The 18,340-nt window shown below is 41.4% G+C and overlaps 2 gene segments (V, D, J or C); one reads left to right on the top strand and one right to left on the bottom strand.

Moving 5' to 3' along the window:
* Nucleotides 1-13,774: 13,774 nt before the first annotated feature.
* On the bottom strand, nt 13,775-15,106 carry LOC129859758 (Ig kappa chain V-III region VH-like). The segment is given in 2 exon segments: nt 13,775-14,607; nt 14,771-15,106. Coding segments are annotated over 2 exon segments (378 nt in total).
* Nucleotides 15,107-15,238: 132 nt separating this feature from the next.
* On the top strand, nt 15,239-16,467 carry LOC129860090 (Ig lambda-2 chain C region-like). The segment is given in 3 exon segments: nt 15,239-15,247; nt 15,303-15,408; nt 15,941-16,467. Coding segments are annotated over 3 exon segments (435 nt in total).
* Nucleotides 16,468-18,340: the final 1,873 nt, after the last annotated feature.

The raw sequence follows: 18,340 nt of genomic DNA, 5'->3' as shown, positions 1-18,340 counted from the left end.
CTATATATGCTTGCCAATTAATTCTTTATTAGATGCACCTTTGAGCAATTTAGACAACTGGTTGATTGTTGGTTGAACTAACACTTTACATTCCTTCATGAGTGAGGGTCAATTTCACCTGCACCATTCATCAATTCACGTTTTTGTACAAAAGGTCTAATAGAAATGTGTAAAACTATGCTTGACAATTTATGACAAATAGTTCAACAATTTTGCATGTAATGGCTTATGCAAGGAACTAATGCCTAGATGTTTTGAGGGGTAAGACTATTCAACAGAGAACCATCTACTATATTTTGATCAACATGACATGAGCAATTGATAATGGGGAAAAAAGCTGACACTTGTACATTATCAATTGCAATTTGTTCAAAGGAATAAGAAATTGCTTTAATGATGTGCACAAGTGACTAGATGATTTGGAATTTGTACAAGTAGTATCAAGAATTGCACTTTTGATCTAAGAAATGCACCAAAGCGACTGAGAAAAACTGTAATTCCAATTAGAATGGTTTTGATTTCTCCCTGACAACAATAGCTGCCATTTTCATCCCATTGTGGAACTTTGAGGGTAGATGACATAGCCCCTCCAGTAATTTAATAGGATCTCTATGGTTAGGTTGAATATGGGAAGTATAAGACAATGAAGTAATTCCATGTGGAAGCGTGAACAAATTCATGCGACCAGCTCCATTGATAACTACTAGCGCCGTTGCTAACTAGTAACGATGGTCCCATGAATTGCAAAGAGTTATGGGATATTAGAATCCTCTTGTCTTAACAATTATATTTTTGAACCAAGCTCTATGGTCACCCCACCCTCCTCAGATAGGATATAAACACATCACAACCCGTGGCAAAAATGTTTAGAAACTGCAAATGTTTTTCTCTGCCCCATGGAAATATGTGTAGGATTTCAGGAAACTAGCTTTAATAAATGAAACGTTATTCCTGTCAGAACTCCCCAAGGAGATGTGGGTGTGGAGTCAGGCGCAGGAGAAACAAGTTCCGAATGAAAAGGGCGTTTATTAAACCAGCTCAAAAATCACAGGACACCGGACTACAGCAGTAGCCATGAAACCCCACTCAGACACAGTCCAGGGAAAAACCACCTGTTAAACATGAACTAACGAAAACGCAACCCAAACTGACAGTCAAACCAAAACAATCCCGCACAAAACCCCAAAGGAAATGTCGAGATAAATACCCCCCTTAAGTAACATAAATGAAACCAGGTGAAACACAAAACAGACATTACCAAAAGAAAAGGAAAAGGGATCGGTGGCAACTAGTAGACCGGCGAGCGCCGACCGAACAGGGAGAGGAGCCACCGTCGGTGGAAGTCGTGACAATTCCAGCCTTTTTGCAAAATAGCATGAAATTATCTATAGAACTGCACATGTTTCTCTCTGCCCCATGGCAATACAGTGCCTTGCACTAAAATATAATCGTTTAGTCAAGCCCAAATTAGTTCAGCAGTAAAATGTGGCTTAATAAATCGCATAATAAGATACATACACTTACTCTATGTGAAATAATAGGGGGTCACAAGATTTTTATATTCTAAATATCTATCTAGAGCTTCAGCTCTGGTCATCAATCTGGGATTCTGCATCTTTAAATCTGTACCTGTGTTTTATTGCTTTTGCTTTTAGATTGGAAATGTTAACACAATAAAATACTTTGTATTCATGTCGAACAAGGTGTCCCTGATATGTATTATAAAATAAATAGAAGTGAATATCTGTGAACGTGTGGTTGTTAAACAAAGACTAATCTGCTCTGTGACAAAATGAACATTAGAAGGTTGGTAGGGGGTGAGGGAGGGTGGGTAGTGAGTAGAACCCCTTGGGACAGTGAATATCTGGGGACAGGAGCAGAACCACATCATCTGACCGTTATAGACATGGAAGGGGGTTAAAGGATATAGTTGTTGGTTTTTATCATGACTAAACTATTTAGTGTAGTTGAGATTTATTTGTGAGTTGTAACCAGATTTTCTGTATGGGGGTAAAGTAGTGGTTATTTACGCTTGGTGATGTCAAATAACCAGGATCTGAGTTGTGTGTTCAGTGAACCAGTGTTTCATATCATAGTCTGTTGCTCCTCAACACCTGCAGTAGGTCCCAGCTGCAACAGTACAGTCTCTGTGCAGTCTGACTGAGGGAGGTTTTTGTACGACTCTAAATCACTGTGTGAAGAGCTCTGGGGCACCATATACACCCATACCATAGTAATCTCCTGCATCTTCAGCTTGGACATCAGTGATTGTAAGAGTGTACTCAGTACCTGATCTACTGCCACTGAATCTAGATGGTGTTCCAGACTGAAGGGTTTTTACTGTATAGATGAGGAGTTTAGGAGCCTGTCCAGGTTTCTGCAGGTACCAGCTCATGTCATCATCAATACCAGTTGAACTTGCAACAGCTTTGATAGACACACTCTCTCCCAGACGAACAGACTTTGATTCATCAGCTTGATTCAGAACACGTTGTGCAGATGACTCTGAAATTGAAACGGGGAAATTAGCTTTGAGTTGTCTTCAAAATCCACATAAAAGGCATTGAAAACATTTTCGATGTCCAAACATGTACAAGCCCATTAAAACCTGTTAAAACCAGTCGACCACAGGGAGAGTTGCTGAGAGTTTCTCACCCTGAGTCAGGAACCCCACTGTGATCAGCAGTGGAATCAGTGAGATCATCTTCATCATGTTCATCATCATCTGTGGCTCTGAGAAGACAACAGACTGGACACAACAATGATAACACTGCAGTCTTAAAGTGTCAGGACAGATCTCAGTCCTGCAGTCTGAAACTCACAGGGCTATAAACACTCTCAGAGCACTGAAGCATGAGCTGCCAATGCAAATCACCTGCTCTATGGAAATACCCTTCCTCAGGACAGATGATGAAACTGCTCATGCAATGACATAAACACAATCATCTTATACATGGAGGAAATAGCTGACCTAAATCTGTGGGAAGACCTGTAATTGACCATAGCATTTGGTTACATGTAAGTGTATTAATTCCATGCTAGTGTATTGCTATTCTATATTGACTATTCTAGCCTTTTTGCTAAGATGGCGTCATGCTGAAGTTCAGTTCAGGCCATAAAGAATGATCGAGGCCTAAGATGGATATAACTGTTTTTGCATGGACATTGCCTTTGTGGAAATCCACCATTTTGAAGTAGTCAACTGAGTGGTTCTTCCTATGGGTTAAGGAATGATCACATAATTCCATCCAGGTCATCAGGAGGGATCAGCCAATGAATTATACTCATGAGGAAACATTACATTACAGCAGGTGGCAGTAACTCACCAACCTTGGCTCTATACCTGTTCAAACAACATTGTCTAGGTGACAGTTTGCACCCTGTCAGTTTGTTTACCAATAAAAGTAGTAGAACTTCAAAATGGAGATGGCCTCAATGGCACTGCCTGTGCTCTCACAGACACTATAATGGGGCAGATACAATAATGATGTGTTCTATCTAAGTCTATGGTTCAGACAGAAAATAAAGAGTTACTAGTCAAACAGTGTCAGGTTCAACTGTTGTTGGAATTACAGACTGGGCCTGCAAGCTGTTTTATCACTTTTTGACATTCATATCTAGATAGGTGCGACAAAAATACTATTTTCAAGCGAGAAGCCTAGCTGGCACTGCAGTTTAAACATGCTGAAACAAGATCATCAAAACAGTTGATCAGATCCCCTACTAAGGGACTGATATCTGATCCTACAGAAATAAATACAACTTGTAGATCATATTATTCAGATTCATACAGTTCCTCATACAGCTTTGATACTTCTGCTTGTCCGCAGTTCCTGGAGAACCTTACGTTGCCCAGACGCTCTAAAGAAGATACAGTTGTATTAGAGGAACCTACCACTTTATCTGAACTGAAAGCTGCTCTTTTAAATATGAAGAAAGATAAAGGGCCTGGTATTGATGGAATACCTCCTGAACTCATTCTCAACTTTTGGGATGATCTAGGACCAGTTCCTCTTGAATCGCTTAATATTGCTATTGAAAAAAGACAATTCCACAGAGACATCAATACAGCTATTATATCCCTAACCCCTAAGAAAGGAAAAGACCTCACAAACTGTGAAAATTTTCATCCAATCATCTTAATCTGAACAGAAATGAAGATGTATGTCAAAGTTCTAGCCATGTGCCTAGAGAACATTATTTTATTTATTTATTTAATAATTTTTTTAGGGGTGGATCAGCTTAATATTGCGGAAAGAATGTTGCTTCCAATGTAATTGTCTGCATCATTTCCAATCCCCCATATTCTTTTGGTAAATATGTATATCCATACACGTATGCATACATATACACATATATACATACACATACCTATATAGACTTACATACTTTTTTAAAGAATATACCTTTATTATTATTCCCCGCAAACACTACCATTGATCCTCCAATTGGAGTAAACTAATAAACACTTCTGCTTTTACCTTCAATTTATACATCTTATACACATTTTACAGACACAGTCTACTTTACAATATTTCTCTCTTGTTTGTTCTTAGTCCTTCCTCTATTTCTGATGTCCATCCAGTTTGATTTCCACTTGTAACTGCTATTTCACAAAAGCTCCGAACCTATACACATTTCACAGATCCCGTATGCCCTACATTGTTTATCTTGTTATTAGTCCCACCCTTCAGCTCCACTCAACCCTTCCCATCTATCTTCCAACATCATCCATTTCGGATTTTTATTTGTCATATATTTTTCAACTGTGCTGTGATGCTTCACAAAATATTTGAACCTTCCTATTCTCATAGCTTCTACAGATTGTAAATTAAAAATAAAAGTTTTTGCTAAAATAATTATTATATTATTGATTGATTGACTATGGCTTTTCAAATCCCCCAGTATTGCTATCTGTAGCGTTAGTTCTAGGAAAATGTTGCAATTCTTCAGCCATTCCTGGACCTGTGACCAAAAACGAGCTACATATGGACAATACCAAAATAAATGATCTAATGACTCTGCCTCCTCACAGCAGAATCTGCAGAGCTGGGAAGATTGTATCCCCCATATATATAATATTCTATTGGTTGCAAGAATTTTGTATAGTAATTTAAATTGAAAAATTCGAAGTTTTGAATCCGGCGTTGTTTTGCGTATCAATTCATAAACCATGTGCCATGGAATGGGTACATCGAAAATCTCTTCCCAACTATTCTGCCATTTATATGGCACAGCTGTCAGTTTTTTGGTCCTGAAATGAAATTGGTATATGTTTTTATTTATCACACTTTTCTTTAACCATTTATGTTCTTTAATATAGGGCCGACATACAAGTTCCTTACTTTTTTCCCCTTCTACTTGCCTCTTCCATTTTTGTGGTAATGCTGCAATTAATTGGTTGTAATTTTGGGTAGAGCAGACATTTCCATATGTCTGTGTTAGCTGCATGTGTGACATAACTCCACCAGTCCTATTTATGATATCATTCACTAAAATTATACCTTTAAAAAAAAAAATCTTCGATAAATACAGTTTTTTTGATCAATTACTATATTTGAATTTAACCACAATATTTGTTGTACTATTTGTTCCGTCCTTTTAGGTGGATTAAACTGAAATTGCAACCAACTTTCTAAGGCTTGTTTAAAAAATAAAGATATTTTGGAGATTATTTCCTTTTCAAACAACCAAAAGTGAGCAGGTGTAATCTGAATAAAGGGAAAAAGGCCCTTCTTGAACATAGGATGAGACATTCGTACCAATTTACTAGAGAACCAGTTTGGATTTAAGTATAACTTTTGTATGACTGATGCCTTTAGTGAGAGGTCTAATGCTTTAATATTTAATAATTTCTGCCCTCCGAATTCATATTCGTTATATAAATAGGCCCTTTTAATTTTATCTGGCTTGCCGTTCCAAATAAAATTGAATATTTTTTGTTCATATCATTTAAAAAGCAGGTCACTAGGTGTAGGCAAAACCATAAGCAAATAGGTCAACTGTGATATGACTAAAGAGTTAATCAGGGTGATTTTTCCACAAATAGACAGGTATTTTCCTTTCCATAGTAGCAAGATCTTATCTATTTTTGCTAACTTTCTATAAAAATGTATTGGAGTGAGATAATTTCTTTCTTTTGGGATTTGTATACCGAGTATGTCCACATCTCCGTCAGACCATTTAATTGGTAAACTACATGGCAATGTAAAATGTGCATTTTTTTAGTGATCCAATACGTAATATGGTACATTTATCATAATTTGGTTTTAATCAAGAGAGGATAGCAAAGGTATCTAGATCCTCTATGAGGCCGTGGAGAGATTCTAATTGTGATTTTAAAAGAAAACATGAATCATCAGCGTACAATGACACCTTAGTTTTTAATCCACGGATTTCTAATCCCTTAATATTAATGTTTGATATTAAGAGAACATACATAGAGAACATTATTAACAAGATCATACATCCTGAACAAACAGGGTTTATTAAGGGTCGTCAGGCAGCCGATAACATAAACTGCATGTTTCATGTGGTTGCTGAGGCTTCCAGTCTGGATACCCCGTGTGCTGAGTTATTATTAGATACAGAGAAAGCCTTTGACCACTTAGAGTGGGAATATTTATGGCTTGTTCTTGAACATTTTGGTTTTGGGGCAAGATTTATACAAATGATTCGCACCATGTATGTGAATCTTTCTTCTGTTATATCTACACGCATTACCCATTCTAATCCATTTATCATACAACCAGGATGTATATCTACTGGCACTACCCATTCTAATCTATTTATCATACAACCAGGATGTATATCTACAGGCACTACCCATTCTAATCCATTTACCATTCAACCAGGATGTATATCTACTGGTACTACCCATTCTAATCTATTTACCATACAACCAGGATGTATATCTACTGGTACTACCCATTCTAATCCATTTACCATTCAACCAGGATGTATATCTACTGGCACTACCCATTCTAATCCATTTATCATACAACCAGGATGTATATCTACTGGCACTACCCATTCTAATCCATTTATCATACAACCAGGATGTATATCTACTGGTACTACCCATTCTAATCCATTTATCATACAACCAGGATGTATATCTACTGGCACTACCCATTCTAATCCATTTATCATACAACCAGGATGTATATCTACTGGTACTACCCATTCTAATCCATTTACCATTCAACCAGGATGTATATCTACTGGTACTACCCATTCTAATCCATTTACCATTCAACCAGGATGTTTATCTACTGGTACTACCCATTCTAATCCATTTACCATTCAACCAGGATGTATATCTACTGGCACTACCCATTCTAATCCATTTATCATACAACCAGGATGTATATCTACTGGTACTACCCATTCTAATCCATTTACCATTCAACCAGGATGTATATCTACTGGTACTACCCATTCGAATCCATTTACCATACAACCAGGATGTATATCTACTGGCACTACCCATTCTAATCCATTTATCATACAACCAGGATGTATATCTACTGGTACTACCCATTCTAATCCATTTACCATTCAACCAGGATGTATATCTACTGGTACTACCCATTCTAATCCATTTACCATACAACCAGGATGTATATCTACTGGTACTACCCATTCTAATCCATTTACCCTTCAACCAGGATGTATATCTACAGGCACTACCCATTCGAATCCATTTACCATTCAACCAGGATGTATATCTACTGGTACTACCCATTCTAATCCATTTACCATACAACCAGGATGTATATCTACGGGTACTACCCATTCTAATCCATTTACCCTTCAACCAGGATGTATATCTACTGGTACTACCCATTCTAATCCATTTATCATACAACCAGGATGTATATCTACTGGTACTACCCATTCTAATCCAGTTACCATACAACCAGGATGTGAACAAGGTTGTCCCGCATCCCCTTTGCTATTTGCTCTCTCTCTTGAACCGCTGCCACAAAGCATACGTCAAAATGCTGCATCCTCACACATAAAAATCATATAAACTGAGCAATCAATATCTCTGTATTCAGATGACATTGCAAGTGCTCAAAAATCCCTCCAGCCAATAACGTCTATTTTCACAGCATTTAGCTCATGGTCTGGTTACAATATCAACTGGTCTAAATCAGCTCCACTACCTCTTAACTCAGATATGGGAAGTGTTCAACTACCACCTATGATTCCAGGGAAGAAACAAACCACCTACTTATGCATTACCATATCCCAATCTATTGACACTACATTCAGGAAGAACTACTTAGAAACCATTGAGAATATCAAAAAAGCCCCAAAAAGATGGTCTGCTATGGCCACTTATTTGCATGCTAGAATCTCAAATATTAAAATTAATGTCCTCCCTCATGTCAATTTTATGAGTTCCATGTTACTACTGCTTCCTCCTATAGACTATTGGTCTAAACTTGACTCTGTCATAAAGAAGTTAATTTGGTGGAGAAGGAGACTGTCACGGATTCCCCCGGTACTGCTGCTCATTCTGTGCAGCAGCTCCGGAGGTCTACGTCACCGGCCTCTAGGCATCACTGAACTGTCTCATTATGCACACCTGATTCCAATTCCCCTGATTAGTAATTGTATTGTGGCAAAGAAGGGGGTCGAGTGATAAATGGCAGATATGTATATATGTGCCCTCTGTTCACCATTGTCTTGTGGGTTATTGTCCCCATGGCCGTTGGTCTTGTGAGTACCTGTGTTTTGTTGTTTAGGCTTCGTGCTGCGTGTATTGTGCACTCGTTATTATGGGTCTCATCCCGTGTATTGTTATTACGGGTCTCTTCCCCTGTATTTATTAGAGGTTTAAACTCGCTCTTCTGTTTGGGTTACATCCCTGTGTTTTTGTATGTGTTTGTTTTGGGCTTCGTCCCCCCGTGCCTTTTCATGGCATATTGTATTTTTTGGGTGGAGTATTAAAAATAAACTATTACATATTCCTGCACCTGTCTTCAATAATTTTATACCACAGTGACCACAGATTAAATATGCAACACAGACAACAAAAGCTATCACGTTCGTTATAGCAATGAGACCAAAGCGCAGCGGGATTTGAATGCATCCCCATAAACATACAAAACCCCTAGACAGACATACAATCACCCATGTCACACCCTGACCTAACCAAAATAATAAAGAAAACAAAGAATACTAAGGTCAGGGCGTGACAGTACTCCCCCCCCCCCCCCCAAAGGTGCGGACTCCCGGCCGCACACCTAAGCCTATATGGGAGGGTCTGGGTGGGCATAACTCCACAATGGCGGTTCTGGTGAGGGACGTGGACCCCGCTCCACTTCTGACTCGGCCCACTTACGTAATGTCTCTGGAGCGGGAACCCTCACCACCGACCCCAGACTGACGGGCGGCTCTGGCAGATCCGAACTGGAGGGAGACTCTGGCAGATCCGGACTGGAGGGATACTCTGGCAGATCCGGACTGGAGGGAGACTCTGGCAGATCCGGACTGGAGGGAGACTCTGGCAGATCCGGACTGGAGGGAGCCTCTGGCAGATCTGGACTGGCAGGCGGCTCTGGCAGCTCCTGACTGCCGAATGGCTCAGGCAGCTCCTGACTGACGGGCGGCTCCTGACTGACGGGCGGCTCAGGCGGCTCCTGACTGACGGGCGGCTCAGGCGGCTCCTGACTGACGGGCGGCTCAGGCGGCTAAGGACAGACGGGCGGCTCAGGCGGCTAAGGACAGACGGGCGGCTCAGGCGGCTAAGGACAGACGGGCGGCTCAGGCGTCCAGGACAGACGGGCGGCTCAGGCGGCCCAGGACAGACGGGCGGCTCAGGCGGCCCAGGACAGACGGGCGGCTCAGGCGGCCCAGGACAGACGGGCGGCTCAGGCGGCTCAGGACAGACGGGCGTCTCAGGCATCTCAGGACAGACGGGCGGCTCTGGCGGCTCAGGACAGACGGGCGGCTCTGGCGGCTCAGGACAGACGGGCGGCTCTGGCGGCTCAGGACAGACGGGCGGATCTGGAGGGTCCGGACTGGAGGGACACACATGAGACTTGGTTCTTAGAACAGGCATAGTACTCACCAGGCTGGAGAGATCTACTGGATGCCTGGTCCTTGGAGGAGGCACAAGATAGACCGGTCCGTGGAGGTGCACTGAAGGTCTCGAACTAAGGGCCTGAACAACCCGTCCTGGCTGGATGTTGATTTTAGCCCGGCACTTGCGGGGCGCAGGCACAGGACGCACTGGGATGTGCAGACCCATGGGAGATACAGTGCGTAGGGCTGGTGCCATATAACACGGAACGAGGAGACGCACTGGAGACCAGATGCGCTGAGCCGGCTTCATTACTCCTGGCTCGATGCCCACTCTAGCCCGGCCGATACGAGGAGCTACGTATGCACACTGGGGACACCGTGTGTTTCACCACGTAACACGGTGCCTGCCGGGTCACTCTCTCTCCACGGTAAGCACGGGGAGTTGGCTCAGGTCTCCTACCTGACTTAGCCACACACCCCGTGTGCCCCCCCCCCCCCCAATACATTTTTGGGGCTGGCTCTCGTCCCAGCCGCGCTGCCGTGCTGCCGTGCTGCCTCCTCATAGCAACGCCGCTCAGCTTTCACTGCCTCCAGCTCTGCCTTGGGGCGGCGATATTCCCCAGCCTGTGCCCAGGGTCCCTTTCCGTCCAGAATCTCCTCCCATGTCCATGAGTCCTGAGATGTCTGCTGCTGCCCGATATCACGCTGCTTGGTCCTTGGTTGGTGGGTGATTCTATCACGTTTGTTATAGCGATGAGACCAAAGCGCAGCGGGATTTGAATGCATCCTCTTTTAATAAAGAAAGAACATGGAATGAACTATACAAAAACAACAAAACAAACGTGAAGCTATATAATCATAGTGCTGACACAAGCAACTAAACATAGACTTAGATGATCACCCACGAAATACTCAAGGAATATGGCTGCCTAAATATGGTTCCCAATCAGAGACAACGATAAACAGCTGCCTCTAATTGAGAACCAATCTAGGCAACCATAGACATACAAAACCCCTAGACTGGTGACAACCCCATAAACATACAAAAACCCTAGATAGGTCAAAAACATATATTCACCCATGTCACACCCTGACCTAACCAAAATAATAAAGAAAACAAAGACTACTAAGGTCAGGGCGTGAAAAAAGCATCAGGTGGACTGATTGTTTGGACCCATTATAGCATACTCAGAAAAATGTGTGGAAAGCTACAGAGAAGAATATGAGATCTAATCTTAAATGAAATGCTTAGTGTGTAAGAAACCATTTATATCAGATTCTTGGTCTAAGAAGGGTGTTTATACTTTCAGAGACATATTCAATGTGAATGGACTCCTCAGTTTCCAGGAAATCCACCAGTGTATTAATGTCCCAGGCTCATCATTTTGTCTTTACCTTCAACTCCGCCTATCCACCCAGCCTATGGGGTCCCCTGGGGAGCAGAACTAGCAGTACACCCATTGGTCAAACTTCCAACGGACAGACGCCCCTCAAAAGGAGTTGTTTCTGATATCTATAGTCAATTAATTCTAGCAGCACAAAAACCATTATGTCTATCCACTGTATTGGAAATTGATTTTATATTTGCTGACAGACAAATGAATTGGGAGACAGTATGGAAAAATATATTTGGATCATCTAGAAACCCCAATCACCAATTCATTCATATTCTTTTTGCCATAGAACCGATCTAACACCTCAAAAAAGACATCACATGGGTATTAGTCCATCACCATTTTGTGAGTTCTGTACCACAGGGGACCTTGGTACTATTCAGCATGTGCTGTGGAAATGCCCGGGGGTGGATGCATTCTGGGGAAAAGTCAACGATGTCATCTCTGTACTTAGATAAAATACTGCCATTAGATCCAATAGGGATGTTGCTTTGTGTTGACTCTGATTGGCACTTGTCAGAACACCAACAGAGAGTGTGGTTGGCAGGAACCACAGTCGCTAAGAAAATTATTGTACAAAGGTGGATTCCACCTCATCAGTTACCATTGCAACAATGGCTGCTCACATTTAAGGAAATTGTACTTATGGAGCTCTCCACGACCAGGATCCATAGGGCCAAGGTGTCCACTGGACACATGGAATAAAGCAGCAGTGGATATTTACGAACCCTTAACCAACGGGCCTTACATCCATGAATGTGTTTCAGTAATTTGTCACTATTTCTGAGGCTATATGATGTTTTTTTCAGCAGATTTACTATGTAACATCATTTTTTTTTTCATGCTATCAGATTGCCGGTGGGGAGTGGGGGGGTTTAAAAAATATATATCTATAAATATATTGTATGAGTCCTATGAATTGAAATAATAACTTAATGTAAAAAAAACTAGGTGACAACAAAATAGTTTTCTGATCGGTTGTATCTTAATCACACTCCTCCCACTCGCTCTTTCTCTTCTCCTGGAACCATATGCCCAGATACTTGTAGGCGCGCACGGAAAATACGACAAACTTTAACCAAAATAAATATTGTACCATTATTTAAAAAAATGTTGCACAGCTTTATCTCCTCAATTTCATCATATCCAATCTCAATCTTGTCTCATCGCTGCAATTCCCCAACGGACTCGGGAGAGACGAACCACACTCCTTAACACCTGCCAGCTTAACCAATGTGTTGGCGGAAACACCGTTCAACTGACGACCGAAGTCAGCCTGCAAGTGCCCATCCTGCCACAAGGAGTCACTAGAGCGCGAGAGGAGCCAAGTAAAGCCCCCCCCGGCCAAACCCTCCCCTAACCCAGAAGACGCTAGGCAAATTGTACGCCGCCCTATGGGACTCCCGGTCGGTTGTGACAAAGCCTGGGATCGAACCTGGGTCTGTAGTGACGCTTGTTTCACGCTTGTTTTATCGCTTGTTTACTTGACCATAACATTTTGGTTTCATTTGTGTCTGTGTAGGTTACACAGCCAAAAAATCAACAAGTTCAACATGGCGCCACGACAACAATGTTTGCCCATCTTCATAACCACTATGAAGCTTTCCTGAATGAAAATAACATTATGACAGATCTCCTAGTAACAGGATACAGAGAAAATACATCACTTCAGACTCCAGTAATATGAGGAATGGTAATGTAAACTTACTGGCATAGAGGCATGGTGCAACCTTTCATATCTGACCTATGACCTTGCTAGGTCAGACATATCACCCGGAGGTTAATGTTGTCCTCTGTCTGATGTCCGGTCTAGTTTACTCAGGGTTAGGTCTGGGAGATGCCCCTGTGTGGTACAGGACAGGTACTGGTGGAGGCATTAGGAGGTTGTGTATGTGTGTCTGAGCATGTGACTTTGGAAGTGTTGACCTTTGCCACTGGCTGACCTGTCAGTGACCCTGGAGGTATTCTAGACTGGGATGAAGGACTTCCATCTGGCTCAGTGCTGATTCTTGATGAATTCATGATGAATCTTCAGATATAGATCACTAGTTATCTAAGACTTCCTTATGCCATTCTAGCGGGTACTACTACAATGACCTCAGAACATGTTGCTCTTGTCAACTAGTCTCTTTGGCATGAAAACAAAAAGCTGTCTAAAATAAAGTGACAGGCAGTCTGGTGGCATGTTGGGGTTGGACTGACTCTCTTCCCTGGGGAACTGACCTCTGACCTTTTTAATCTTTGACCTTTACCAGTCTGGCTGACAACCTGTGTCCAACCTCTTCCTGTGCACACCAAACAAGATCAGTGCAGTGACCTATAAAATGACCTGTGACTGACATCTAACCTCTGACTTTGATCTTTGACCTCCTCTGGTCTAGCGCTGGTGTCGTGTCAGGATGGGGGAACATCTGGGGAGTGTACTGTTCTATTCTGGGAGAGGGGACATGCAAATCTAAGTTTCTGTTTCACAGGGCTCTCTCTGTCACACACAGTCATGCATTTACACACCCAATACTGCTACACAGAAGTGTTGGCCAGCTGTGTGTGTCTGGTTAGTCAACCAAGCATTGAGGCATACAAACATTTTTGCTTCACACATGATTATATGTTGACATGATATGGATTATTCATCCTCAATGGGACTATTTCACCTGCATCTTTCTGATAAGGAGGATATTTGTAGACAAGGGAGGTTAGGAGGGTTATGAAACTAGTTTGTATCCATTATTTCTGAGTTAGTAAAGTGGTTGTACTTGGTGATGTCATATAACAAGATCATTAGTTCTGTGTTCAGTGGACCAGTGATGTGTGTCATTTCGAGCAGGAGGTTTTTGTACGTCTCTAAATCACTGTGTGAACACATTACCACTGTGGGAACTCTGACAGTAGTAAACTGCTGCATCTTCAGCCTGGACTCCACTGATGGTCAGAGTGAAGTCACTCTCAGACCCACTGCCACTGAATCTAGCAGGAATCCCATCTAGCCGTGTCTTTACGTATTTAATCAGGAGTTTAGGAGCTTCTCCAGGTCTCTGTAGATACCAGCACATATATTCATTTCCATTACTGTATTTGTACACTTTAGGGTTGGTTCTACAGGTCAGAGTGACGGGGTCTCCTGGAGAAAATGTCACTACAGGAGGCTGAGTCACAGTCACCTGACCTCTGGATCCTGAAGAGGAAAAATATAAATTAATCAACGAGTATAAATAAGAGAATTTATAGTTGATAACATTTTATGCAGGGACATTTATTAATTGAGATCAATTTCAATGATTATACAAGGCACTCAGCAATATGTATTTTTCCTTTGTAAGAATTATAAAACAACAGACCTTTGAGGCAGCAGCAGACCAGTGTCCAGATGAAGATGGTGATCAGAGTCATGGTTGTCGTGGTTTCTGTTGTGTTGATGGACAGATCTCAGTCCTGCAGTCTGAAACTCACAGGGTTATAAACACTCCCAGAGCACTGAAGCATGAGCTGCCAATGCAAATCACCTCCTCTATGGAAATACCCTTCCTCAGGACAGATGATGAAACTGTTACTGCAACACAATAATAAAATTAAACATGGAAGGGAATAGCTGACCTAAATCTGTGGAAGGACTTGATCATAGTATTTAGTTACATGTAAGTGTTTTCATTCAATAATACTGTATTTCTGTTCTATATTGCTGCCTTCTTGTACTTATTGAGATTGTCAGAGATATTTGACATCTCCAACATTTATATTTTATAGTCAGGGTTGAAATCAGCTAAAATTAAAAACCTAAAACATCAAAGTAAATTCATTTGAAAGTTATGACCTACGTATATATAGTATTTTTGACAGACAATCTGGTAGGGTTGAATGTGTGTTTTGTAGAGAGTTACTGGTGTGTGTAAAGTGCATGAGGTTTTTGTACGGCCGTTCAATGAGTCTGTATCATTGTGGAGGACTTTTGGTGGCGGCACCAAACTCATCGTTGACTGTAAGTACAAGAGATTTATCATTTTTATAATACATTCAGTTGAACATTTATAAAGTCACAAAGTCATTATTGAGAAATAGTTATAGATTTGAATGTTTATTTTATTTTATTCCGATTATTTGTGATGTTTCCACCTACTCTAATGATCATTCAAGGACAATAACTTAATATACCAAATATCTGCAAATATAAAATAATAGGTTGACATGTTGGATGTCTTTAAATACACAGAAACAGTTCAGCAGCTTTATTAAACATGTTATATTGTAAACATGTAAGTTTTCTTTCTGTATTGTACTTTAACACATCCCTGACTGTAAAGTGTGGTCACACTTCATAGATGTTATTGGAGGGAAGTAAAATAGTGTGTAATATATTTTTATAGATAACCTGCCATTTTACAGACTATTTTATACAATACAAATAACATATTTGTTTCTTCATATTAAAGTTGTTGAAAGTTCTTCAAGGTTCTTGTCCAGTTTAACCCTTACATGTCATCTCTCCTTTCCCCCCTCATCTTCTCTCCTAGTGGGTGTGGTACGTCCCTCCCTGACCGTTCTACTTCCCTCCAGTGAGGAGCAGGACCAGGGGAATGTGGCCCTAGTGTGCCTGGCCAACAGGGGCTTCCCGGAGGGCTGGAAGCTGGGTTGGAGGCTGGGGGTCGGGGGGGCCTTGCAGGGCAACCAGAGCCTGGAGGTCCTGGAGAAGGACGGTCACTACAGCTGGAGCAGCAGCCTCACTCTCCCCACTGACCAGTGGAGGAAGGCTGGCTCAGTCACCTGTGAGGCCACCCTAAAGGACCAGGCCCCCGTCACTCACACACTGGAGCCACACCACTGCTCCCAGTAGACACCCTGTACACAGAGAACACCTACCTATCTGTCATTCTATCACTCTAAATATCTATCTAGAGCTTCAACCCTGGTCATCAATCTGGGATTCTGCATCTTTAAATTTGTACCTGGGTTTTATTGCTTTTGCTTTTAGATTGGAGATGTTAACACAATAAAATACTTTGTATTAATGTCAAACAAGGTGTCCCTGATTTGTATTATAAAATAAATAGAAGTGAATATCTGTGAACGTGTGGTTGTTAAACAAAGACTAAACTGCTCTGTAACAAAATGGACATTAGAAGGTTGGTAGGGGGTGAGGGAGGGTGGGTAGTGGGTAGAACCCCTTGGGACAGTGAATATCTGGGGACAGGAGCAGAACCACATCATCTGACCGTTATAGACATGGAAGGGGGTTAAAGGATATAGTTGTTGGTTTTTATCATGACTAAACTATTTAGTGTAGTTGGAATTTATTTGTGAGTTGTAACCAGATTTTCTGTATGGGGGTAAAGTAGTGGTTATTTACGCTTGGTGATGTCATATAACCAGGATCTGAGTTGTGATGAAAGGAATTGAAAACATTTTCGATGTCCAAACATGTTCAAGCCCATTAAAACCTGTTAAAACCAGTCGACCACAGGGAGAGATGCTGAGAGTTTCTCACCCTGAGTCAGGAACCCCACTGTGATCAGCAGTGAGATCATCTTCATCATGTTCATCATCATCTGTGGCTCTGAGAAGACAACAGACTGGACACAACAATGATAACACTGCAGTCTTAAAGTGTCAGGACAGATCTCAGTCCTGCAGTCTGAAACTCACAGGGCTATAAACACTCTCAGAGCACTGAAGCATGTGCTACCAATGCAAAGCACCTGCTCTATGGAAATACCCTTCCTCAGGACAGATGATGAAACTGTTCATGCAATGACATAAACACAATCATCTTAAACATGGAGGAAATAGCTGACCTAAATCTGTGGGAAGGCCTGTAATTGACCACAGCATTTGGTTACATGTAAGTGTATTAATTCAATACTAGTGTTTTGTTATTATATACTGGCTATTCTAGCCTTTTTGCTAAAATGGCATCATGCTGAAGTTCAGTTCAGGCCATTAAGAATGATCGAGGCCAAAGATGGATATAACTGTTTTTGCATGGATATTGCCTTTGAAGTATTCCACCATTTTGAAGTAGTTAACTGAGTGGTACTTCCTATGGGTTAAGGAATGATCACATAATTCCATCCAGGTCATCAGGAGGGATCAGCCAATGAATTATACTCATGAGGAAACATTACATTACAGCAGGTGGCAGTAAATCGCCAACCTTGGCTCTATAGCTGTTCAAACAACACAGTCTAGGTGACAGTTTGCACCCTGTCAGTTGGTTTACCAGTAAAAGTAGTAGAAGAAGAAAATGGACTACTTCAAAATGGAGATGGCCTCAATGGCACTGCCTGTGCTCTCACAGACACCATAATGGGGCAGATACAATAATGATGTGTTCTATCTATGTCTATGGTTCAGAAAGAAAATAAAGAGTTATTAGTCAAACAGTGTCAGGTTCAGCTGATGGTGGAATTACAGACTGGACCTGCAAGATGTTTTATCACTTTTTGACATTCATATCTAGATAGGTGCGACAAAAATACTATTTTCAAGCGAGAAGCCTAGCCACTTACTGGCACTGCAGTTTAAACATGCTGAAACAAGATCATCAATACAGTTGATCAGACTGATATCTGATCCTACAGAAATAAATACAACTTTTAGAGCATATTATTCAGATTCATTCAGTTCCTCATACAGCTTTGATACTTCTGCTTGTCGGCAGTTCCTGGAAAACCTTACGTTGCCCAGACTCTCTAAAGAAGAAACAGTTGTATTAGAGGAACCTACCACTTTATCTGAACTGAAAGCTGCTCTTTTAAATATGAAGAAAGATTAAGGGCCTGGTATTGATGGAAAACCTCCTGAACTCAATCTCAACTTTTGGGATGATCTAGGACCAGTTATTCTTGAATCGCTTAATACTGCTATTGAAAAAGGACAATTCCACAGAGACATCAATACAGCTATTATATCCCTAA

Source organism: Salvelinus fontinalis, chromosome 7 (genome assembly GCF_029448725.1).
Source record: "Salvelinus fontinalis isolate EN_2023a chromosome 7, ASM2944872v1, whole genome shotgun sequence".
In the NCBI taxonomy this organism is placed as follows: Eukaryota; Metazoa; Chordata; class Actinopteri; order Salmoniformes; family Salmonidae; genus Salvelinus; species Salvelinus fontinalis.
This window is presented reverse-complemented; position numbering and strand designations above follow the sequence as displayed.